The sequence below is a fragment of the Gossypium hirsutum genome, chromosome A10 (assembly GCF_007990345.1).
Source record: "Gossypium hirsutum isolate 1008001.06 chromosome A10, Gossypium_hirsutum_v2.1, whole genome shotgun sequence".
Taxonomy (NCBI): Eukaryota; Viridiplantae; Streptophyta; class Magnoliopsida; order Malvales; family Malvaceae; genus Gossypium; species Gossypium hirsutum.
This window is the reverse complement of record NC_053433.1, coordinates 117,976,078-118,000,450: the sequence shown is the minus strand read 5'-3', so window position 1 is coordinate 118,000,450 and position 24,373 is coordinate 117,976,078. Positions and strand designations below refer to the sequence as shown.

The 24,373-nt window shown below is 38.5% G+C and overlaps 1 protein-coding gene and 1 long non-coding RNA gene across 2 annotated transcripts; both read left to right on the top strand.

Annotated features, from left to right (window-relative positions):
• The first annotated feature begins 1,321 nt into the window (after nucleotides 1–1,321).
• On the top strand, nucleotides 1,322–2,980 carry LOC121207914 (uncharacterized). Its single transcript, XR_005903009.1, has 2 exons — nucleotides 1,322–2,497; nucleotides 2,624–2,980. It is a non-coding gene; the product is annotated as an uncharacterized lncRNA (long non-coding RNA).
• A 3,889-nt stretch (nucleotides 2,981–6,869) lies between these two features.
• LOC107936347 (probable disease resistance protein At4g27220) lies at nucleotides 6,870–10,682 on the top strand. Its single transcript, XM_041078655.1, has 5 exons — nucleotides 6,870–7,054; nucleotides 7,098–7,170; nucleotides 7,299–9,725; nucleotides 10,002–10,379; nucleotides 10,512–10,682. The coding sequence occupies exons 1-5, from the start codon at nucleotides 6,870–6,872 to the stop codon at nucleotides 10,680–10,682; spliced, it is 3,234 nt and encodes a 1,077-aa protein (XP_040934589.1).
• Nucleotides 10,683–24,373: the final 13,691 nt, after the last annotated feature.

The window sequence follows — 24,373 nt, the reverse complement described above, 5'->3', positions numbered from 1 at the left end:
TCATAGATATGTTTAGACTTACATAAAATTGAGGTTGACTTGAGTAATCACAATGGATTGCACCACTAAGTATTTTGGTTATTCTTCCCTACTTTTGACACTAAATTATGGGACATTTTGGTTGGTATTAACCTCATACGAAAAAGAGGACATGATAAGGTGATAAATCAATCAAATAATTTGGAGGCTATTAAATCGATTCAAGATAACATAATGACCATCTCGAATTGTGCTCTAATCAAGAGGATCCAATAACTATTAACTCACGAAGGCCAATGACTTGTAAAACATACTCGAGAGAATAATCAGGTTGTAAATGCTATAATCAAATTGGCTCTTGGAATAAGAGAAGACTTGCAGATACTTGATCCTCCTCCTAGAGAGAAATCTTAGACATGGATAAAATTAATAGTTTTGGTTTTCATAGTTTTTACATGTAACTAGTTGTATATTTTCTTAATATCATTGCAAAAAAAAAATTACATTCATTTTTTAAATCAAAACTACGTTTTTCTATTGTTTTCCAAAAAAATGAATGGAAATTATCAATGGTGGCTCCACTATGGGGACCTTGCTGAAACCATCCTTCATTGATTAATCCTGCTTTTCCCCAACGTTTACTTGAAGTCTCCCACTTTCTAATTTTTTTCACAAAAAAGTAACGTGAAATGTAGAAAGTGGTGACAAAGTGAATCATTTACTTGAAGTTTCACTTTATCTTTTTTCTTTAACAATAAATTAATGTGAACCGTAGAAAATGGTGGGAATGTGCATCAATTATTACTTTAAAAAAGAGTTAAGCTTTTAATGACAATCCAGATTCCAGGCATCCACAATATTCTGCATCATTTACTCGGTCTCACTTTATCATTTTTTAAACAAAAAATTAATGTGAAATGTAGAAAATGGTGGGAATGTGCATCAAGTATTCCTTGCTTTTAATTACAATCCAGGCATCCACCACTTTCTTCTTCCTGTTTGATGATTATTCTAGATAAGTGTTTAACTGTCGGTAAAATAAAATTTACTCAAGTTAATTGTTTGATATGTAAATTTAAAAAGGGAAAATTAGTAAAAGAAGAATCTCAAAAAAAAAAATCTTCTTGAGTTTTAATAGGATGGGAAGAAAGAAATGATTCTCAAATGAGGATGAGATTAAGTATTAAACACATTGAAAGAGATGGAGCCATAGATGTGTTACTTTAGATTATATAAAATTCAAGCTTACTTGAGTAATGATAATGGATCTTCATACATGGAATATGATAATATTTTAAAATATTATTATCCATGGGAAGAGGTAATATTAATGGAAGAATCACTCTGGAAGGTAATATTATTGTTCCACCGTCAGCCACTCATCGCCAATATTCCAAGGGACATGTTGGTGTTATGAACAAGGAAGAAACAAGATCAGCTCTGTCTTGAGCAACAAGGCTCGAGACTTGCAGAAGAAACAAACAGAATTCAAGAACAGAATTGAAAATAGAACAAAGAAAAATGGAGTATATTGAATGAAAAATGATGATAATTTCATTGAGAATGAATAATGGCATAATGCCAATACATAAACCAAGCATTCAGCTTGTCAAAATCAGTATAAGGTCACCTAAACACTACCTACTACCACTAATACATTGAAACTTGATAAATTAAGCTTGCACTCAAGAACAAAGCTGGTTAACAGCTCACTCACTATCAAATTACATCAAGTATCAACCTAACATAGTTCAAAATGAACTAAATTGCATTACATTAACAAAAAGTTACAAAGTAAACAAAAAATCAGCAGCTACATTTGCATCAGCAGCTTCTGCATGGCTCGGGCTGGGTGGTCAGCTTCTTGACTGCATGTGCTGCATGGTGACCAACTTCAACAGGACATCTCCAAAATGCGTAGCGGAATTACTATGCAAATTTTCGTACAGCTACATAGTTAATGAACAAGAAAAGAAATCATTCACTTCGTCCAGGCCGAATAGAGATTCCCATAACCCTTTGATAACAGTACAATCGCGCAGTATATGAACAACAGTCTCCAGGGAAGCTCCGCACATGAAGCATGTAGGGTCATCTGCTATACCTCAGCTGCATCTCTCAGCTGAGGTTCCTTTTACCGTCCTCATCTGCATACCACGTTATTATTTTGTTTTGGTAACGATTAGGAGGTGGCGTGTTTCATGTGTTCTAATATTTAATGCAACCTAAGTCGAATAATTGGTGTACAAAGAAAAAGTCCAATAAATGATAAAGCATCCGCATGGAGACATTTAGGTGGCTCATCATGTCCCTTCTCTCCTTCACTTTTTAGCTGTATCCACCAAAAACATTTCAAACTTTTTCTTTTTTGAACATACAATTGAAACTTGCTTACTTCTACATTGAGTTTCCTTTTCTCAAATTACTACTCGCTTTACTCCATTAAGGAAAATTATTATTTCGATCGTTCAAAACTGGGAGAATTCATCGCTCAATCATTCTCTTATATTTTGGAAAGGTACGCCATCTGCTTTCATTTTGGTCTTACTTGTTTGTTTACAGAAGCTCTACTTTTTACTCATTTTTTCTTGTAATTTTTTCTTCTGGTTTTGTTTTGATTTCTGTTGTGGCTGTGGTTTTTCAGTTTACTTGCTGTTTGTGTTGAGCATTGGTCTGCAATGCAACAAACTACCAGCATCTTGAGCAGCAGCAGCATGTCTGTTTGAAGATTGAACCAGAAGCAACTTTTTTGTTTAAATTTTGTATTTTTGTGATGTTAACAAGTTGGCAAGTAGCTTGATATCTAAAGCTAGTATTTTTAGATTTGAAATTGATGGATGTAACAGCTGAATTTTTCAGCTTTTCTTTTGTAATATTTTAGTTGGCAACTTGCCAAATTTGGTAGGAGCAGTTACAGTTTAGGTAACTGACTTATTATTATTTTTGTAACTCCTTTATATTTTGAAATGGAAATGAAAGCTGGGGATTTTGCTTCATCGGTTACATGCTGCTCTTAGTCTTTCTTTTGTTTTCATTGTTTTGTTTTGCTGTTGCTTAGTGAAACTTCCTTTTTGATTTAGTTGCTGCCAAATTTATCCAACAAATGGTAATCAGAGCCTCCTATCTTTGAGGACCTCTGTTGTTTATGTTTTAGTTTTTTCAAAGCAAAGTCAGTTTTTTGTGTTTTCAAAGTCAGTCTTGGCAGCATGAGTTTTGCTCCTCTTCCACCACCAGTTTTGCTGGAGACAACTACCACATTTGGGTTGTCAAAATGAAGACATATCTTCAAGCACTTGACCTCTGGAGTGCAGTTGAGAGTGATGTCGAGCCAGCACCATTAAGAGCAAATCCTACCATTGCTCAGATCAGGCAACATGGTGAGGAACGAGCCAAGAAACACAAAGCTATGGCCTGTTTGCAGAATGGAATATCAGATGTTATTTTCACTCGTATCATGGCCTATGACTCTCCCAAGCAGGCATGGGACAGGCTGAAAGAGGAATTTATGGGATCAGACAAGACTAGGCAGCAACAAGTCATCAACCTTAGAAGGGAGTTTGAAAATTTGAAGATGAAGGAGTCAGAAACTATCAAGCAATATTCTGATAGGATTATGGCTACTGTCAATAATATTAGACTCCTTGGAGAAGATTTCAGTGATAGCAGGGTTGTTGAGAAGGTTATTACCACCTTACCTGAAAGGTTTGAGTCAAAAATCTCCTCATTGGAGGACTCGAGAGATCTCACAACCATTTCTTTGTCTGAGTTGGTTAACTCACTCTATGCACTTGAGCAGAGAAGAGCAAGTAGGCAAGAGGAGAGTCTTGAAGGTGCTTTTCAAGCAAAGGTCAGAGAAGGCTCCAGCTCAAGCCAGAAAGCTAAGAAGCCTTGGTTTGAAAAGAGGGAAAGATCAAAGAAAGATGCCGGTAGAAGGAGGTTTCCACCATGCATTTACTGCAAGAAGACCAATCACCTGGAAAAATTTTGCTGGACCAGACCAGATATACAGTGCAAAAGCTGTAAGAAGTATGGTCATCATGAGAAAATCTGTAGAAGTTATGAGAAGGCACAAGCACAACCAGTACAAGCCAAGTCTGCCGAGGATGTCCAAGCTCAGGAGGAGCATGTATTTACAGCTTCATGTTTTGCAGCTAACAGCAAGAGCAGTTGGCTTATGGATAGTGGCTGCTCACACCACATGGCTGCAGATGAGAGCCTTTTCAAGAACCTTGACAGGAGCTATGTCTCGAAGGTCAGGATAGGCAATGGCAACTTGATTGAAGCAAAAGGTAGAGGTGATGTGGTGATTCACACTGGTTCAGGTAACAAAATCATTTCTGATGTGCTCTATGTGCCAGAAATAGACCAAAATTTACTCAGTGTAGGCCAGCTAGTCAAGAAAGGCTTTTCACTAGTTTTCAAGAATAATTCTTGTGTTATAAGTGATGCTCATGGTAGGGAGATTGTCTCAGCACCTATGGGAGACAAATGTTTTATGCTGGATGTGAGTCAGCTTGAGAAAAGTGCATATACAAGCTCAGTTGACAATATTGATCTTTGGCACAAGAGGTTTGGCCATGTTAACCTCAAATCACTTGATTTACTGTACAAAATGAACATGACAGAGGACATGGTGAAGGTTAGTGCAAGTGAAGGTGTTTGTGAGGTGTATCAGCTTGGCAAACAAGCCAGGTTGCCCTTTTCAGCTAACCAAGCATGGAGGGCTCGAGAAAGACTTGAGTTGGTGCACTCAGATGTCTGTGGACCAATGAAGACCCCTTCACTGAATGGCAGTAAGTATTTTTATACTGTTTATTGATGATCTGACCAGATTTTGCTGGGTTTATTTCATGAAACAGAAGTCAGAAGTGTTTGAAGTTTTTGGAAAGTTCAAGGCATTGGCAGAAAATCAAACGGGCTGCAGGATTAAGGCCTTGAGGACAGACAATGGTTCTGAATACTTGTCTGAAAGATTTCAGAAGCTATGTGAGCAGGCTGGGATTCATCATCAGTTAACCACAGTGTACACTCCTCAGCAAAATGGAGTGTGTGAGAGGAAGAACAGAACAGTGATGAACATGACCAGGTGTATGTTGTTTCAAAGCAAGCTTCCAAGCATTTTTTGGGCTGAAGGTGTCAACACCTCAGTGTACCTGCTCAATAGGCTGCCAACACATGCTGTGAATGATAAAACTCCTTTTGAAGCATGGTATGATCTTAAACCAACTGTTTCCCATTTAAAAGTGTTTGGTTGCAAGTGTTTTGTACTTGTCCCTGCAGAAAGAAGAACCAAGCTCGAGAAGAGGTCAGTTCCTGGTATATTTGTTGGCTACAGTAGCTGCAAGAAGGGCTACAGAGTATTTGATCCTTCAACCAAGAAGATTTTGGTAAGCAGGGATGTCAAATTCGATGAAGGAAGGTTTTGGAGTCTAGATGGCTCTAACACAAGTCAGTTTGAAGAAGAGCAGATTGACAGCAATCTGGAATTGGTAGAAAATGAAGTCAGTAATGCCAATGTAGATGATGCTCCTGTGAGAGGGACCAGGTCTATTGCTGATATCTACCAAAGATGCAATGTGGCCATTGTTGAGCCTTCAAGCTATGAAGAAGCTGCAAGAAGCAAGAGCTGGAAGAAGGCTATGGAGGCTGAAATCGACATGATCCATAAGAATGACACTTGGGATCTGGTAGACAGACCTGATCAGAAGAAGGTCATAGGTGTCAAGTGGGTTTTCCGGACCAAATTCAATGCAGATGGCTCTCTGAACAAGCACAAGGCAAGGCTTGTGGTGAAAGGGTACAATCAACAGTTTGGCATTGATTTTGAGGAGACATTTGCTCCAGTGGCAAGGCTGGATACCATAAAGCTTCTATTTGCTTTCGCTGCACAGAAACAGTGGAAGGTCCATCAGCTTGATGTCAAGTCAGCTTTCCTGAATGGCTTCCTTAAAGAGGAAATTTATGTTGAACAGCCTGATGGATTTAAAGTCCAAGGAAAGGAGGACAAGGTTTACAAGCTGAAGAAGGCACTCTATGGACTAAAATAGGCTCCTCGAGCCTGGTATGACAGGATAGATGCTTACCTGTCTAGGCTCAATTTCGAGAAAAGTTTGAATGAGCCAACTTTGTTTATAAAGAAGTCTAAAAATGAGACTTTGCTGATTGTCTCAATATATGTGGATGATCTATTAGTGACTGGAAGCAGGGTCGATTTGATTCAGGAGTTCAAGAAGAATATGCAAGACATGTTTGACATGACAGACTTGGGAATCATGACTTACTTCCTTGGTATGGAAGTAGACCAGTCTGATCAAGGCATTTTTATCAGCCAGCATGCATTTGCCTTGAAAATTCTCACTAAGTTTCATATGGAAAATTGCAAGCCAGTGAGTACACCTCTAGTCATGGGACAGAAGTTGAGCAGCTATGGAGATGAAGAAAAGGTGGATGAAAGAGAGTATAGAAGTCTAATTGGATGTTTGCTATACTTGACAGCAACTAGACCTGACCTTATGCATTCGGTCAGTTTGCTATCTCGTTTTATGCATAGCTGCAACACATCACATTTAAAGGCTGTAAAGAGAATTCTCAGGTATGTGAAAGGATCCTTGAAGTTTAGAGTGATGTTCAAGACAGGAGGTCAGCTGAAGTTATCTGGCTACTCAGACAGTGACTGGGGAGGTTCGATTGATGATATGAGGAGCACCTCAGGCTACCTCTTTTCTCTTGGTTCAGGAGCTTTCTGTTGGAGCTCTAAAAAGCAACAAACAGTTGCTCAATCAACTGCTGAGGCAGAGTATATAGCAGCAGCTGGAGCAGTAAGCCAAGCTATTTGGCTTAGAAAATTGTTGTGTGATTTGAATGAGGAATAATTTGAGCCTACTGAGATTATGGTTGATAATCAATCAGCAATAGCTATCTCTAAGAATGCTGTTTTTCATGGCAAAACGAAGCACTTTAAGCTCAAATTTTATTTTGTTCTAGAGGCAGTACAATCAAAGGATGTGAATCTTGCATATTGTAGTTCACAAGATCAATTGGCTGACATTTTGACAAAGCCTCTTGGCACAATCAGGTTTGAATTCTTACGAGATTCGATTGGTGTTTGTTGCCTACAGTCCAAGAAGGAGTGTTGAGCATTGGTCTGCAATGCAACAAACTACCAGCATCTTGAGCAGCAGCAGCATGTCTGTTTGAAGATTGAACCAGAAGCAACTTTTTTGTTTAAATTTTGTATTTTTGTGATGTTAACAAGTTGGCAAGTAGCTTGATATCTAAAGCTAGTATTTTTAGATTTGAAATTGATTGATGTTAACAAGCATCTTGGCATCGTTAGCTCTATTTTCACTAAAGCTGCAGAGTATACGATTTCTGCTATCATAAACCACGTCAAATACCTTTCCAATCATCAGCAAAATGTTGAGACCCTCAAGGAGCAAGCTGAGAAGCTGAAAGATGCAAGGGACAGAGTGCAGCATTCTGTTGATGCAGCTCAACGAAACGGCGAAGAGATCGAACGTGATGTTAACAACTGGATGTCGGCAGTGGACAGGAAGATCCCTCAACAAGTAGAGAAAGTGATGCAAGATGAAGAAAAAGCAAAGAAAAAGTGTTTCATTGGTTTGTGTCCTAATTTTTGGACTCGTTACAAGCATAGCCTGAAAGCTGCAGAGAAGGCGAAGGCTGTTGCCGAGCTACTTGAACAGGGCAAGTTTGACGGTGTTTCTTATCCTGTACCTTTACAGAATATCACTGTCCCACCAGTTAAAGGTTACGAGGATTTCGAGTCAAGAACGTTGGTTTTGAATGAAATAATGGAGGCATTGGAAGATGATAGCGTCAGCGTTATTGGGGTGCACGGTATGGGCGGCATTGGAAAAACAACGCTAGTAAAAGAAATCGCTACAAAGGTCAAGGACAAGTTGTTTGATTCGGTTGTCATAGCAACAGTAACTCAAACCATTGATATTGAGAAAATTCAGAACAGAATTGCGGAGTTATTGGGTTTGAAATTTGAGGAGCAGAGTACCGATGTAAAGGCACTTCGACTACGAGAAAGATTGAAGAAAGAAAAGAGGGTTCTGGTTGTCTTGGATGACGTTTGGGGGAAGGTTGATATTGAGGAAGTAGGGATTCATTTGGGAGATGAACACAAGGGCTGCAAATTACTATTAACTTCTAGAGAGCTCAATGTTTTATCAAATGGGATGGATGCTCAAAAACATTTTTCCATTAGGCTTCTAAATGAAAAGGAGGCCTGGGACCTGTTCAAGAAGAAGGCTGGCGATTGTGTTGAAAGTTGCGATTTGAAGCCTACAGCTATGGAGGTAGCCAAAAAATGTGCAGGATTATCGATAGCCATTGCGACAGTTGCAGGGGCTTTGAGAAACAAAAGATTGTTTGAGTGGAAGAATGCTTTACGAGAACTAGAGAGGCCTTCATCAAGCAACTTCACGGGGATAACTGCAGCATATTCAGCTATTGAGTGGAGTTTTAATTATTTAGAAAGTGAGGAAGTTAAGCTGACTTTCTTGCTTTGCTGTGTAATAGGCCATAATGGTCTGGTTGAGAAGTTGATGAGATATACTGTGGGTTTGGGTTTATTTGGTGGTGTCAACACTATAGAAGAAGCTAGAAATAATGTATTGATAGTTGTGACTAATCTCAAAGCGTCTTCCTTGTTGCTTGATAGTTATGATGGTGAGCACTTTGATATCCATGATGTTGTTTGGGATGTTGCTTTAGCTATTGCATCGAGGGACTACCATATGCTTGTTTTGAGAGATCATGTTCCGATGGAGTGGTCCGATAAGGAGAAAATGAACAGCTGGAGGAGGATAAGCTTAACTTGTCCTCCAATTATAGCCGAGCTTGCTAAGGAGTTGGACTGTTCAGGTCTTTCCTTTTTCCATATGACCCATTATGGTTCAGTGGAAATTCCTCCCGACTTTTTCAAACGAATTGAAAGTCTTAGAGTCTTGGATTTACCTCACGGACCTTCATTTTCCTACCCACGGGAGTCAATTAACCTACCTGAGTCAATTAATCACCTAATAAATCTTCGCATGTTGTGTTTAAGAGGATGTCTAGTTAAAGACATAACAATCATTGGAGAGCTCAAAAATTTAGAAATCCTTGACCTTGCCTTCTCAGGGATCAAAGAATTACCCAAGAAGATAGCACAGTTGAGTCGGTTAAGGTTGTTAGATTTGAGTGGGTGTAGAGCAGTAAAAATCATTCCGCCAAATGTCTTATCAAGTTTGTCTAAATTAGAAGAATTATATATGGAAGGAAGCTTTGCTGAATGGGAAAATGAAGGAGTAGTCGGCAACGAAAGGAGAAATGCACGTCTTGATGAATTAAACAATTTGTCTCGTCTAACTACTTTACATGTTAATATTCCTAATGTTCAAATGATTCCAAAGCATGGATTCATTGAGACATTGGATAGATATAAGATTCTCGTAGGTGATTATCCTGAAGTCGAGTGGTATTCAAAATATGAATATTCGAGAACATTGAAGCTCAAGATATACAAAAACATTTCTTCGAGCAATGGGGTGAAAATGTTGCTGAAAAGGAGTGAAGATTTGTATCTTGACTTAAAGGGACTTGAAGGCATCAAGAGTGTACTTGCGGAGTTAAATAATGGACAAGAATTTTTAAATTTAAAGAGAGTTGATGTAATTATCAGAATGGAGGAGTATTCCACAACTTCCAAGCCGGTACCTCTTTTCAATAAACAGGTATTTGTTTAGCTTTGTTCATATATAGTAACTATTTAGTAACACCATAAAAAATGATTAATTACATTTTCTAATAATAAAAATAAATAATAGCACAATAATTTTCAAGACTAAAAAATAAATTTGAACCCCAATCAAAATCCAAACTCAATTCAATATACACAAAATTTAAGATTAAGAAAAAAAAGGAATTATGTGTAAATGTGTGCAATTTGTTTTGGGGAAAGCTTGCAATTGTGTTTTATTAATTACACTAAAACAATATGGCACAACCAGACAAGTCTTTGGATTTCGAATTTGAGGAGGTTGATCATCAATGGATACGGTAACTTGGAGCATCTGTTATCACCCTCTGTCGCCAGAAGGCTGGAGCAGCTCCAATGCATTGAGATAGCGGATTGCAAGTGCTTAAGGGAGATAATATTTACAAAAGAAATATTAGAAGAAGAAGAAAGGGAAGATGTGATTTGTTTCCCTCGATTAAACTCCTTGCGTATGGATTACCTTCGAAACCTCATCTTCTTCTGCTCAGGAAATTATAATATCGAATTCCCTTTGTTGAAAGAGCTAGAAATTGAGGATTGCCTGAAATTAGAAGAATTCATTAGTGAAAGCAATACTGAGTCTGGCATGCATACTCTCTTCAATGAGAAGGTGATTTATTTATTTTATTAGTCTTACACTTTTATATGATTCAGGTAATTCGTCCTTTTTTTTTGCATACATTATATGAGCTAGCTTTCTTATGGGCATGAATTATATATATGAATAGGTTGCTGTTCCTAGCTTGGAAACGATGACAATCTCCAAGTTGAGAAATGTGAAGATGATATTTCTGTAGGAACAATGGCAGCAGCAAAAATCAAACAAAGTTGCAAAACAGAATTTGCAAAACTGAAGCAAGAAGTATCGAAGCAAAAGAAAACAAAGCAAAGCAAAAGCAGTGAACAAAATTGAATACTCAGCAAATTGTAACTGAACATTACCAATTTTCATTCAAAATTTGAATATATAAAAGAGTTACAAATTTTGATTCATTTGACAGTTACCTAATGACATAACTGCTCCCACTTAAACTAAACTAATACAAGCTTAAGTCAAATACAAAATAAGCTGACATATCAGCTTTTACATCATCAATCCAATCACAAACTTAATCCAACTAACTTTGGAAACTAGTTAAAGTTGAACTGAACTAAATTACATCAAAACAAAACAGTAATGTCAGTTGCTTCATTTGGTCCAAAAACCATTCGTGCGCGTCAAGCAAAATGAGCTGAGCTCGATAGCTGCTGGTCTCGACAGTAGCATGCTTCTGGCTCCATGTTGCATTGTAGTCCAGCTTTCAACACTCCTCATTGGACTGTATGCAACACATTCCAATTGCACTTCTCAAAGATTCAAATCGAGCAGCCCCTAAAGGCTTGGTCATTATGTCAGCCAATTGTGCCCCTGAGCTGCAATGCAAAAGGCTGACTTCCTTTGCTTGTTCAGCCTCTCTAACAAAATGCAGTTTGATTTTAAAATGCTTAGTCTTACCATGGAACACAGGGTTCTTGGCTATCGCAACTGCAGACTGATTATCCACCCAAATTTCAGTTGCTTCATCTTGAGTTTCATTAAGGTCATGAAGCAGCTTCCTTAGCCAAATGGCCTGATTAACTGTTCCTGCTGCAGCAATGTACTCTGCTTCAGCTGTGGACTGAGCAACAGTTTGTTGCTTCTTTGAACTCCAGCAAAACATGCCCGATCCAAGTGTGAAGAAGTATCCAGAGGTACTCTTCATGTCATCGAGGGATCCTGCCCAATCACTATCAGAATAACCTTCTAATTTCAGTTCCTTCCCACTTTCAAACATTACACCAAAGTTAGCTATGCCTTTGATGTATCTAAGGACCCTTTTTGCAGCTTTCAAATGTGCCTCATTGCAACAATGCATGAATCTCGATAACAGGCTAACACCAAACATGATGTCTGGCCTGGTTGCTGTTAGATACAACAGACAACCAACTAGGCTTCGATAATGCCTCTCATTAACCCTTTGCTGATCACCATTGCTGGTTAATTTTTCACCCTGTGCCACTGGTGTACTTACTGCTTTACAATTTTGCATGCAAAATTTGCCAAGAATCTTCAAGGCAAATGTTTGTTGGCTGATGAAGATGCCCCGATCAGACTGGTGAACTTCTATGCCAAGGAAGTAAGTCATGACCCCTAAATCTGTCATCTCAAACACTTGCTGCATTTGAATTTTGAACTCATCAATGAGCTCAACTTTGCTCCCTGTCACTAACAAGTCATCCACATACAAGGAGACAATCAGCAGGGTTTCAAATTCTGACCTCTTAACATACATAGTAGGTTCACTAAGGCTCTTCACAAATCCAAGCTTGGTCAGATAAGCATCAACTCTGTCATACCAGGCCATTGGTGCCTGTTTCAGGCCATAGAGGGCCTTTCTTAACTTGTACACTTTGTCTTCATGTCCAGCAACTTCAAAACCTTCAGGTTGCTCAATGAAGATCTCCTCCTTGAGAAAACCATTCAGGAATGCTGATTTGACATCCAATTGGTGAACTTTCCACTGCTTCTGAGCTGCTAAAGCAAACAGTAGCTTGATTGTGTCCAGTCTTGCCACTGGAGCAAAAGTCTCCAAGAAGTCCACACCATACTGCTGACTGTAACCCTTCACCACAAGCCTGGCCTTGTGCTTGTTTAGTGAGCCATCAGCATTGTACTTGGTCCGGTACACCCATTTAACCCCAATAACCTTCTTATTTTCTGGTCTGCTCACCAACTCCCATGTTTCATTTTTATTGATCATTTCCAGCTCAGCTTCCACAGCTTCCATCCAGCTTTTGTCCTTAGCAGCCTCTTCAAAGTCTGAGGGCTCAATCACAGCAACATTGCACCACTGATAGACATCAGCCAAAGTTCTGGTGCCCCTCACTGGTGTGTCATCTACAGCATCTTCACTTGGTTCCTCTTCTGTAGGCTCAGCAACCAAGTCCAACTGATCCATTTCAAACATGTTAGCTTCATTACTATTCCAATTCCACACCTTTTCTTCATCAAATTTTACATCCCTACTGACTAAGACTTTCTTTGCTATAGGATCATAAACTCTATAGCCCTTCTTGTTGCTGCTATAGCCAACAAAGATTCCTGGAGTGGCCCTGCTCTCGAGCTTGGTTCTCTTTTCCACTGGAACAAGAGCATAACACACACAACCAAACACTTTCAAGTGTGTTACTACAGGTTTAACTCTATGCCAAGCCTCATAAGGAGTCTTATCCTTGACTGCTCTAGTTGGCAGTCTATTGAGCAGATACACTGAGGTGTTAACTGCCTCAGCCCAAAACTGACTTGGAAGCTTGCCTTGAAACAAGAGGCACCTGGCCATGTTCAGCACAGTCCTATTCTTCCTCTCACAGACTCCATTCTGTTGAGGAGTATAGACTGTTGTGAGCTGATGATGAATCCCATCACTGTCACAAAGCTTTTGAAATCTCTCAGACACATATTCAGAGCCATTATCAGTCCTCAAAGCTCTAATTTTGCAGCCTGACTGATTTTCAGCATAAGCCTTGAATTTACAGAAGGCTTCAAACACTTCTGACTTTTGCCTCAAGAAGTAGACCCAGCACAACCTTGTTAAATCATCTATAAACAGGGCAAAGTACCTGTTCTCACTGATTGAAGGTGTTCTCATAGGACCACAAACATCAGAGTGCACCAATTCGAGCTTGTTTTGAGCTCTCCAAGCACTGTCAGCAGGAAAAGGCAGTCTAGCCTGCTTACCAAGTTGACAAACCTCACAAACATTCCCACTAACCTCAACTTTTGAAATGTAATCAACCAAATTCAGCCTATGTAGCAGATCAAGCGATCTAAAATTGGCATGGCCTAGTCTCCTATGCCACAAGTCAGTGCTGTCAGCAAGGCTGGTGTATGCCTTTCTTTCTACTTGGCTAACATCCAGCATGAAGCATCTATCGGTCATGGAGACTGAGATTAACTCTAGACCATTCATGTCTTGAACAGTATAGCAACCATCCTTAAAAACCAATGTATAGCCCTTTTCAACTAATTGGCCTACACTAAGCAAATTCTGGTCTAAGTCAGGTACAAAAAGCACATCTGAGATCAGCTTGTTACCTGAACCAGTGCTAACCAGCACACTGCCCTTGCCCTTAGCCTCAATCAGCTTGCCATCTCCAATTCTGATCCTAGAGTGGAAGCTTCTGTCTAAGCCCTTGAACGACTTCTCATCTGCTGCCATATGGTGTGAGCAGCCACTGTCTAGTAGCCAATCATTGCTGGTTTTTGTTGTGCCAACAAAACAGGTTGCTGTAAACACATGCTCCTCCTGAGCTTGCATGTCCTCAGCTGGTCTAGCTTGTTGTAGAGCAGCCTCCCTTGGTTTGCCCTTGCACACCTTCTCTACATGACCAAACTGCTTGCACTTTCTGCACTGGATATCTGGCCTAAACCAGCAATATTTTTCTGAATGTGTTGCCTTCTTGCAGTGAACACATGGTGGAAACACCCTTTTTGCTTCATCTCTTCCTGACTTGGCCTTTCTATTGTGCCAAGGCTTCTTGCCTTTTGCACTCATACTTGAGCCTTCACTGGCTTTAGCCTGGAAAGCAGCTTCAGAATTCTCCTTCTACCTATTTGCCCTCCTTTGCTCAAGTGCATACAGGGAGTTTATCATCTCAGACAATGAAATGGCTGATAAGTCCCTCGAGTCCTCAAGTGAAGAGATTTTAGACTCAAATTTCTCAGGGAGAGTTGTAATGACCTTTTCAACAACTCTGCTCTCTGTGAAGTCCACTCCCAGGAGCCTAATGCTGTTGACAATGGCCATTATCCTGTCTGAGTACTGCTTGATGGTCTCAGACTCCTTCATCCTCAAATTTTCAAAATCTCTCCTGAGGTTGATCACTTGTTGTTGCCTTGTCTTTTCAGTCCCCATGAACTCCTCCTTCAGCTTCTCTCAAGCCTGTTTTGGTGAGTCACAGGCCATGATGCGAGTGAATATCACATCAGAGACTCCATTCTGCAAGCAGGCCATAGCCTTATGCTTCTTGGCTCGCTCCTCAGCATGCTGCCTCATCTGTGCAATGGTGGGATTGGCTCTCAATGGAGGTGGTTCAGCATCATTCTCAATCACACTCCAAAGATCGTGTGCCTGAAGATAAGTCTTCATTTTAACTATCCAAATGTGATAGTTTTCTCCAGTGAACACTGGTGGAGGTGGTGGAGTGAAACTCATCTTGCTAGACTGAGTTTAAGTGCTTCGATCCTTTTTAGTTTTAAGCTTTGCTGTAGATTTTAAATTGAAATCAACAGAATGCAAGCAAAGGCCCCTCAAAGACTCGGGCTCATGATACCATTTGTAGGAACAATGGCAGCAGCAAAAATCAAACAAAGTTGCAAAATAGAATTTGCAAAACTGAAGTAAGAAGTATCGAAGCAAAAGAAAACAAAGCAAAAGCAGTGAACAAAATTGAATACTCAGCAAATTGTAACTGAACATTACCAATTTTCATTCAAAATTTGAATATATAAAAGAGTTACAAATTTTGATTCATTTGACAGTTACCTAATGACATAACTGCTCCCACTTAAACTAAACTAATACAAGCTTAAGTCAAATACAAAATAAGCTGACATATCAGCTTTTACATCATCAATCCAATCACAAACTTAATCCAACTAACTTTGGAAACTAGTTAAAGTTGAACTAAACTAAATTACATCAAAACAAAACAGCAATGTCAGTTGCTTCATTTGGTCCAAAAACCATTCGTGCGCGCCAAGCAAAATGAGCTGAGCTCGATAGCTGCTGGTCTCGACAGTAGCATGCTTCTGGCTCCATGTTGCATTGCAGTCCAGCTTTCAACAATTTCATACTGACCTACCACCAAATTCTTTTCAATCTCTACGAAAATTAAGTGTTTCAAACTGTGAGATTTTGAAAAATGTATTTCCAGCGTCAATAGCTAAACATCTTTTACAACTTGAAGATTTAAGCATAAGTGATTGTGGGGTGGAGGAGATTGTATCGGAATGGGAAGGAGTAGAAGATCAGCCTGTTAGGTTTGACTTTCCCAAAGTGTCTTCACTTGAGGTTACATCCCTAAAAGAGCTCAAATGTTTCTATAAAAGGCAACATACAATCGTGTGGCCAATGTTGAAAAAATTGACCACAGAAGGTTCTGGTTTACTAATGATAATGGGTTTAGAAGCTGTTGGAATCCAAGAAAGAAAGGGAAATAGGGAGGTAGTTTTGGTGGTGGAAGAGGTATGTATATCATTACAAATATATTTCTTTTCATCATCACGTGCATATTGTTATAATGCAATTTAATTAACCGAGGTCTTACATTACACCTATCTAATATTTATATTTAAGCACTTTACTTGAGTTAGAATGACCCTTAATCAGATCATCAATGCAATTACGAAATTACATAATATTCTTTCTTTTAAATTATAATAAATATTATTATGATAATATTTTATCTTTTCATCTTTCATATTATATTTAAATAAAAAGTTAAAATTTTTTTAATTTTCAAAAAAATGAGGAAATAATTTATTTCAAAAATAGGAATTTGAAAAGTAAAATCAACTTGCTATTTTTCACATTAAATGATAAATAATTATCTACTTATTATTTTCTAACATTTTTTTATTAAAATTTTTAAAGTAAAATGTTGATATGGTTCTCAAACACAATTAAAAAAAATTTAAATGTTGAAAATTTTCATTTTCAATGAAATGAAATTTTTTAATGGTTTATCAATATTCACACTCTTATTTAATGTTAATGAGTGATAAATAGTCTTGATTCTAAAATTTTGATAAATTTAGCACTCAATGTTTATATATTCTATCAATTTGGTCTTCAACCTAAAAATTAATATGTATATATAAATAAATAGTTATAGAAATTCAAAAATATAAAAAAGTACATGTAAAGACTTTATTTGAAGATTTTTATAAAGGTTATGTGAACAACCTCTTAAAGATTGGGACTAATTTGATCATTTAACCATAAAAAAGATGTAAGATGGAAAGACAGTGAGTTAAAGAAGAGCTTATTGTGTTGAAAGCAATTAAGGAAGTACAAGTGTCATTTATTCTTATATTAGCGTTTTAAAACCTTTTGTTTTAATCAGAAACAATGATTTCTTGTCTTTTTATTTTCAACTTGTGCTTTTTTTATCACTTTTCATTTATAAGCTATTCTGATTTCTTAAAAAATAAAAATAAAAAATCCTATTACTGTACATTGGTTTTATTTAAGCATGTACATCAACATTGAGCTTCATCTGTCAATGTTAAATTGGTTTCCTAGGTCTTTCCCAATTTAGAACAACTTCAGTTACGACATCTTAGTGTTGGAGACCAGTTTCCACCGAATTTGTTTCACCACGTTAAAGTTCTTAAAGTGAATGGTGGCTTCTGTGGTGGATTTCCTATATCTCCTTTCCTGAGAAAAATCTGCAATCTGGAAAGTCTTGATCTTGAGTTTTTTAGTTTCAGAGATGGACTCCCTTGTAAGGGAGACGTTGGGACTCCGTCACGAATAAAAAAATTGAACTTGTATAATCTCAGAAATCTGCAGCGTATGTGGAGGAAAGATTCAGAGCTTGGAAATATTCTTTCTGATCTCCAAACACTCACAGTTTATTGGTGTCATGATTTGATCAATATTGGAGCCTCCTCATTATCTTTTAAAAATCTCACAACTTTAAAGGTGTCAAATTGCGCAATGATGACAAACTTAGTTACACCCTTAATAGTTGAGAGTCTTGTGCAATTAACAACAATGGAGGTAAGCGAGTGCACTAAAATGACAGAAATAGTGGCACACGAGGGAGACTACCGTCAAACAATAGTTGTTGGTAAATTGAAATGCTTGAAACTAAGCGAACTACAAAGCCTCACAAGCTTTTGTCCTGGAAGTTACACCTTCAACTTTCCTTGTTTGGAAGAAGTAGTTGTGGTAATATGTCCTAAATTGAAGATCTTTTCTAAGGGAGATTTAAACACCCCACAATTACAGAGTGTAAAACAGGATAGTCTCAATATGAACAGGTGTTGGGCAGGTGACTTGAATACCACCATACAACTGTTGTACATAAATAAGGTACGGAGTTAATTCATAATGCTATCTAACTTCCTTGCCTGATACAATGAATGTTAGTGCTCGTGTTGAAGCAATGGTCAGCATGCAGCAACCAAGACTGTCGAGGGCACTACATGCAGAAGCTGCAAGTTCATCAAGCCAGCAAGCTGTGTTTTCACTTATTTTGTATTTTTAAGTTAATGCAATGTAACTTAGTTGTATTTCAACTATGTTAGGTTTATATTTGATGTAAAACTGATGGTGATTGAGCTGATTAATCAGCTTTGTTGATTTGTACAAGTTAATTAGCTCAAGTTACTAAGTTTGTTAGTGGTAGTAGGTGAAGTTTAGGTTAACCTACTGTTTTGTCAAGTTGTAAGCTTGTTTATGTATTGGCTTTAAGCCATATTCAGTTTTTTGAATGAATTCAACAAGTTTTCATTCATATGCTCTCCATTTTTAGTTTTGCTTCAAAATCTATTTGAGTTCTCTGCTTTGTTTCTGCTGCAAGTCACGAGACTTGCTCGACAAGCATTCTGTTGAAGCTTGCTGCTGTAGCACTTAGATCCAACAATTGGTATCTAGAGCCATATTCTTAGAGGACATGTTGTAGTTCAGTATCAAAACCATGGCATCATCAGGTTTTTCACCAGCTTCACCGCCTGTCTTCAATGGAGAGGGCTTCAACATTTGGGCAGTTAAGATGAGAACTTACCTGCAGGCATACGACTTATGGGAAGTTGTTAACTCAGATGCTGAGCCAGCACCTCTTCGAGCTAATCCAACAGTTGCTCAAATAAGGCAACACACTGATGAAAGAACAAAAAGGCACAAGGCCATGTCATGCATACAGAATTGTGTGACAGATGTGATCTTTATGAGGATCATGGCCTGTGAAACACCAAAGGAGGCTTGGGCAAGCTGAAAGAAGAATTTCAAGGGACTGAGAGAACAAGGCAACAACAGCTGCTCAACTTGAGAAGAGATTTCGAAAATCTCAAAATGAAAGAGGAAGAAACAGTTAAGCAGTCGCAGATCGGATTATGGCTGTTGTAAACAGCATAAGGCTCCTAGGAGAGCAATTCAGTGAAGCTAGAATAGTTGAGAAAGTCATGTCCACTCTACCAGAGAGGTATGAAGCTAAAATTTCATCCCTCGAAGACTCAAGGGACTTGACAACTATCTCCTTAACTGAGCTAATCAATGCCTTGTATGCACAAGAGCAAAGAAGAGCCAGCAGACAAGAGAAGCACCAGGAAGGGGCTTTTCAAGCCAAAGAAGCCTCGAGCATCAAAACTCACAAAGGCAAAAAGTTCTGGAAAAATAGGCCTAAGCCTGATGCTACTATGAGCAGTGACCAACTCTGCAGACATTGTAAAAGAGCTGGTCATCCAGAAGATAGATGCTGGTTTAGACCAGATGCAGTATGCCAACACTGCAAGAAAAAAGGCCATGTTGAAAAAGTTTGCAAGAATAGAAGCAAACCAAGACAGAATCAATTTCAGCAACAAAAGGTAGAAGCTCGAGTAGCTGAAGAAAGTAGTGATCAAGAAGAACATGTTTTTGCTGTGTCATGTGCAGCAAATCAGAAGAAGGGTTCAAAGGGCTGGCTTCTAGACAGTGGGTGCACAAACCACATGTCACCAGATGCAACTATCTTCAAAACCCTGGACAGAACCTGCAAAACCAAGGTAAAAATTGGAAATGGTCAGTTGATTAATGCTGAAGGAAGAGGAGATGTGCTGATTCATACCTCTACAGGTGGCAAAATCATTTCAAATGTACTTTTGGTACCTGAAATCGATAGGAACCTTCTCAGTATAACTCAACTACTTGAGAAAGGTTACTCAGTTGTGTTCAAGGAGAAAGAATGTCAAATTTTTGATCCAAGTGGATCAAACCTCATAACAGTCACCATGACTGATAAATATTTTGAAGTAGACTAGCCAAATGACTTACATTCAGCCTGCATAGCCTCCACTGATGACTCTAGACTCTGGCATCAGAGGCTTGGACATACAAACTACAAATCCATAGCCCGCATGGTCAATGAAGGTCTAGCAGAAAATTTCATCGATTCAGTGAAGAATGATGAGCTTTGTGAGATATGTCAGCAAGGAAAATTGGCAAGATTGCCATTTCCAACAAGCACAACATGGAGAGCATCAAAGAAGCTCCAGCTTGTGCATACAGATGTGTGTGGACCAATGAAGACTGAGTCTCTCAAAGGAAGCAGGTACTTTATTCTATTTATTGATGACTTTACAAGATACTGCTGGATTTATTTTCTAAAACAGAAATCAGAAGTTCCATCTGTGTTCCTGAAGTATAAAACTGCTGTTGAAACTGAGTCTGGTTGCAAACTTAGAGCAATGAGGTCAGATAATGGAACTGAGTACACCTCAGCTCAGTTCCAAGCCTACTGTGAAGAAGCAGGTATCAAACACCAGTTGACTAATGTGTATACACCCCAACAGAATGGGGTCAGTGAAAGGAAAAATAGAAGCTTGATGAACATGGCAAGATGTCTTCTGTTTGAGAAGAATTTGCCCAAAACTCTGTGGGCTGAAGCTGTTAACACAGCAGTTTATCTCTAAAACAGGCTCCCAACCAAGGCTCTGGCTGAGAAGACTCCATTTGAAGCCTGGTTTGGGTTTAAGCCATCACTGGCTCATCTCAGAACCTTTGGTTGTTTGTGCTACACTCAAGTTCCAGCTGAGAAGAGAAGCAAGCTAGATAAAAGAGCTCAAGCAGGGATCCTGATCGGCTATAGCTTGGTTAAAAAGGGCTACAGAATCCTAGAACCTGCTACAAACAAGATATTGGTTAGTAGGGATGTTGTTTTCAATGAAAAAGGACACTGGAATTGGGAGAAGGCTGAACCAGAGGCAGTGGCTGAAGATCTGGCATTGGACCAAGTTGAAAATGATGAAAACACACCTGAAATGGATGTAGATGATGTTCCAATCAGAGGCACTCGATCACTGGCTGATGTTTATGAAAGAACACAAGTGGCTACTGTTGAACCAAGTTGCTTTGAAGAAGCAGAAAGCCAGGAGGACTGGAAGCAAGCAATGATTGAAGAAATCAGGATGATTGAAAAGAATCAGACCTGGAGTCTGGTTGATAGACCAACAAACAGGAAGATTATTGGTGTCAAATGGGTTTACCGAGTCAAGAACAATGCTGATGGTAGCCTAAACAAGTTAAAGGCTAGATTGGTTGTGAAAGGCTTCAGTCAAAGGTATGGATCAGACTACCTGGAAACCTTTGCACCAGTGGCCAGGCTAGACACCATCAGACTGCTAGTTGCCTTAGCAGCACAAAAACAGTGGCTGATACACCAACTTGATGTAAAATCAGCATTTCTGAATGGATTCCTTGAAGAGGAGATTTATGTGGAGCAACCTCAAGGTTTCAAGGTGTCTGGCAAGGAAGAAATGGTGTACAAACTCAACAAAGCCTTGTATGGCTTGAAACAGGCTCCAAGGGCCTGGTATAGCAGAATTGATGGATATCTAACCAGTTTGGGATTCGAGAGAAGTCTAAGTAAGCCAACTCTCTATGTTAAATTGACTAGTACTGAAATTCAGCTCATTGTGTCAATATATGTCGATGACTTACTGGTGACAGGAGGAGATCGAGAGATGCTAAGCAGCTTTAAAGCTAAAATGCAACAGCACTTTGAGATGTCTGACTTGGGATTGATGTCTTACTTCTTAGGCATGGAAGTAACTCAAGCTGAAAATGGAATTTGGCTTAGTCAAAAGACCTTTGCTATGAAGGTTCTCAACAAATTCTCAATGGAGAATTGCAAAGCAACCAGCACACCAATTGCTGTTGGAGAAAAACTCTCGAGCCAAGATAAGCATGAAAAGGTCTGTGAAACAACCTATCGAAGTCTAGTTGGATGTTTGTTGTATTTGACTGCTACCAGACCTGATATAATGTATGCTGTGAGTCTACTCTCAAGGTTCATGCATTGCTCAAATGAAAGTCACTTTAGAGCTGCAAAAAGAGTTCTAAGATACATCAAGGGAACTTTGTCCTATGGAATGCAATTTACCAAGGCTGAGAACTTAAAGTTAGTTGGCTATTGTGATAGTGATTGGGCAGGTTCTTTGGATGATATGAAGAGCACAACAGGTTATGCATTCAACCTAGGCTCTGGTATGATTTGCTGGAGTTCAAAGAAACAGGCAGTAGTAGCACAATCTACTGCAGAGGCTGAATATATAGCTGCTGCTGCAGCAGTTAATCAAGCCATATGGCTTAGAAAAATCTTAGCTGATCTTAACCATGAGCAAAAGGAAGCAACAGAGATAATGTGTGACAACCTATCTGCTGTTGCAATTGCAAAGAACCCTGTCTTTCATGGAAGGACCAAGCATTTCAACATCAAACTTCATGCAGTTCAAGAAATGGAGCAAGCTCATGTTATCAAATTAGTTCATTGTAGTTCTGAAGAGCAAACTGCTGACATTTTGACAAAGACACTCAGTGTTTCCAAGTTTCAACACCTAAGAACTAAGATGGGAGTTTGCAACATGCTAACCAAGGAGGAGTGTTGAAGCAATGGTCAGCATGCAGCAACCAAGACTGTCGAGGGCACTACATGCAGAAGCTGCAAGTTCATCAAGCCAGCAAGCTGTGTTTTCACTTATTTTGTATTTTTAAGTTAATGCAATGTAACTTAGTTGTATTTCAACTATGTTAGGTTTATATTTGATGTAAAACTGATGGTGATTGAGCTGATTAATCAGCTTTGTTGATTTGTACAAGTTAATTAGCTCAAGTTACTAAGTTTGTTAGTGGTAGTAGGTGAAGTTTAGGTTAACCTACTGTTTTGTCAAGTTGTAAGCTTGTTTATGTATTGACTTTAAGCCATATTCAATTTTTTGAATGAATTCAACAAGTTTTCATCCATATGCTCTCCATTTTTAGTTTTGCTTCAAAATCTATTTGAGTTTTCTGCTTTGTTTCTGCTGCAAGTCACGAGACTTGCTCGACAAGCATTCTGTTGAAGCTTGCTGCTGTAGCACTTAGATCCAACAGCTCGATTTTTTTTCCTTTTCTTTCATTGTTAATAACTAACAAAGAGTGTTTATTTAATTAACTTACTCTTACATTCCGCAGTCTTATAGTGTTTTAAATTACATTATTCTGCCTACTTTTTTTTAAATCAGAAACAATGATTGCTTATCCATTTTAATGCAAACTTGCTATTCTTCATTCGACTTTCAAGTTGTGGTTTTTTTATCAGTTTTCATTCATAAGCAATTCTGTTTTCTTAAAATTTTTAAATAAAATCCTATTACTCTACATTCCTTTTATTTAAGCATGTACATCTACATTGGTTTAATAGGTTTCCAAGGTCTTTCCCAATTTACAACAACTTGAGTTACGACATCTTAGTGATGAAGACCAGTTTCCACCGAACTTGTTTCACCACGTTAAAGTTCTTAAAGTGAATGGTGGTTTCTGTGGTGGATTTCCTATATTTCCTTTCCTGAGAAAAATCTGCAATCCGGAAAGTCTTGATATTGGGTTGCTTAGTCTTAGAGATGGACTCCCTTGTAAGGGAGACGTTGGGACTCCGTTACGAATAAAAAAATTGAAATTGTATGGTCTCAGAAATCTGCAGCGTATGTGGAGGAAAGATTCAGAGCTTGGCCATATTCTTTCTAACCTCCGAACACTCACAATTAATTGGTGTGATGATTTGATCAATATTGGAGCCTCCTCATTATCTTTTAAAAATCTCACAACTTTAAAGGTGTCAAACTGCGCAATGATGACAAACTTAGTTACACCCTTAATAGTTGAGAGTCTTGTGCAATTAACAACAATGGAGGTAAGCAAGTGCACTAAAATGACAGAAATAGTGGCACACGAGGGAGACAACTGTCAAACAATAGTTTTTGGTAAATTGAAATGCTTGAAACTAAGCGAACTGCAAAACCTCACAAGCTTTTGTCCTGGAAGTTACACCTTCAACTTTCCTTGTTTGGAAGAAGTAGTTGTGGAAAGGTGTCATAAATTGAAGACATTTTCTGAGGGAGTTTTAAGCACCCCACAATTACAAAGAGTAAAACAGTGGGTTAACGATGAAAAAGAGTGTTGGGCAGGTGACTTGAATTCCACCATACGACAGTGGTACTCAGAAAAGGTATGGAGTTGATTCATAATGCTAACTAGCTTCCTAAAACAATGAATGTTAGTGCTCGATTTTCTTTCAAATTCTTTCATTGTTTAATTAACGAAAAATGTTTAATTTGAATTATGAGTGTAATAATATGGGTGGACTTCTTGTTTTTGGTGGATGCTATGGCTTACAGGATTTGACCATCTCTGACACATTTCCAGAGTCAGAAATATGGCAAAGAAACCCTCGAGAAATTTTGGAGTTGCAGAACATTACGAAAATGGTGTTTTATAAATGTAGCAGCTTGGAATACATTTTTAGCTCGTCTATGCTTTTGAGCCTCAAGGAACTAAGGTTGAT

What these genes read in the sequence shown, in the direction of transcription:
- LOC107936347 (XM_041078655.1), top strand. Translation starts at nt 6,870, where the DNA reads ATGGTTGATAATCAATCAGCAATAGCTATCTCTAAGAATGCTGTTTTT. An exon ending in TGAGCAGCAGCAGCATGTCT is followed by an intron (nt 7,171 to 7,298) that starts GTTTGAAGATTG and finishes GATGTTAACAAG; the next exon opens with CATCTTGGCATCGTTAGCTC. An exon ending in ATACTCTCTTCAATGAGAAG is followed by an intron (nt 10,380 to 10,511) that starts GTGATTTATTTA and finishes TGCTGTTCCTAG; the next exon opens with CTTGGAAACGATGACAATCT.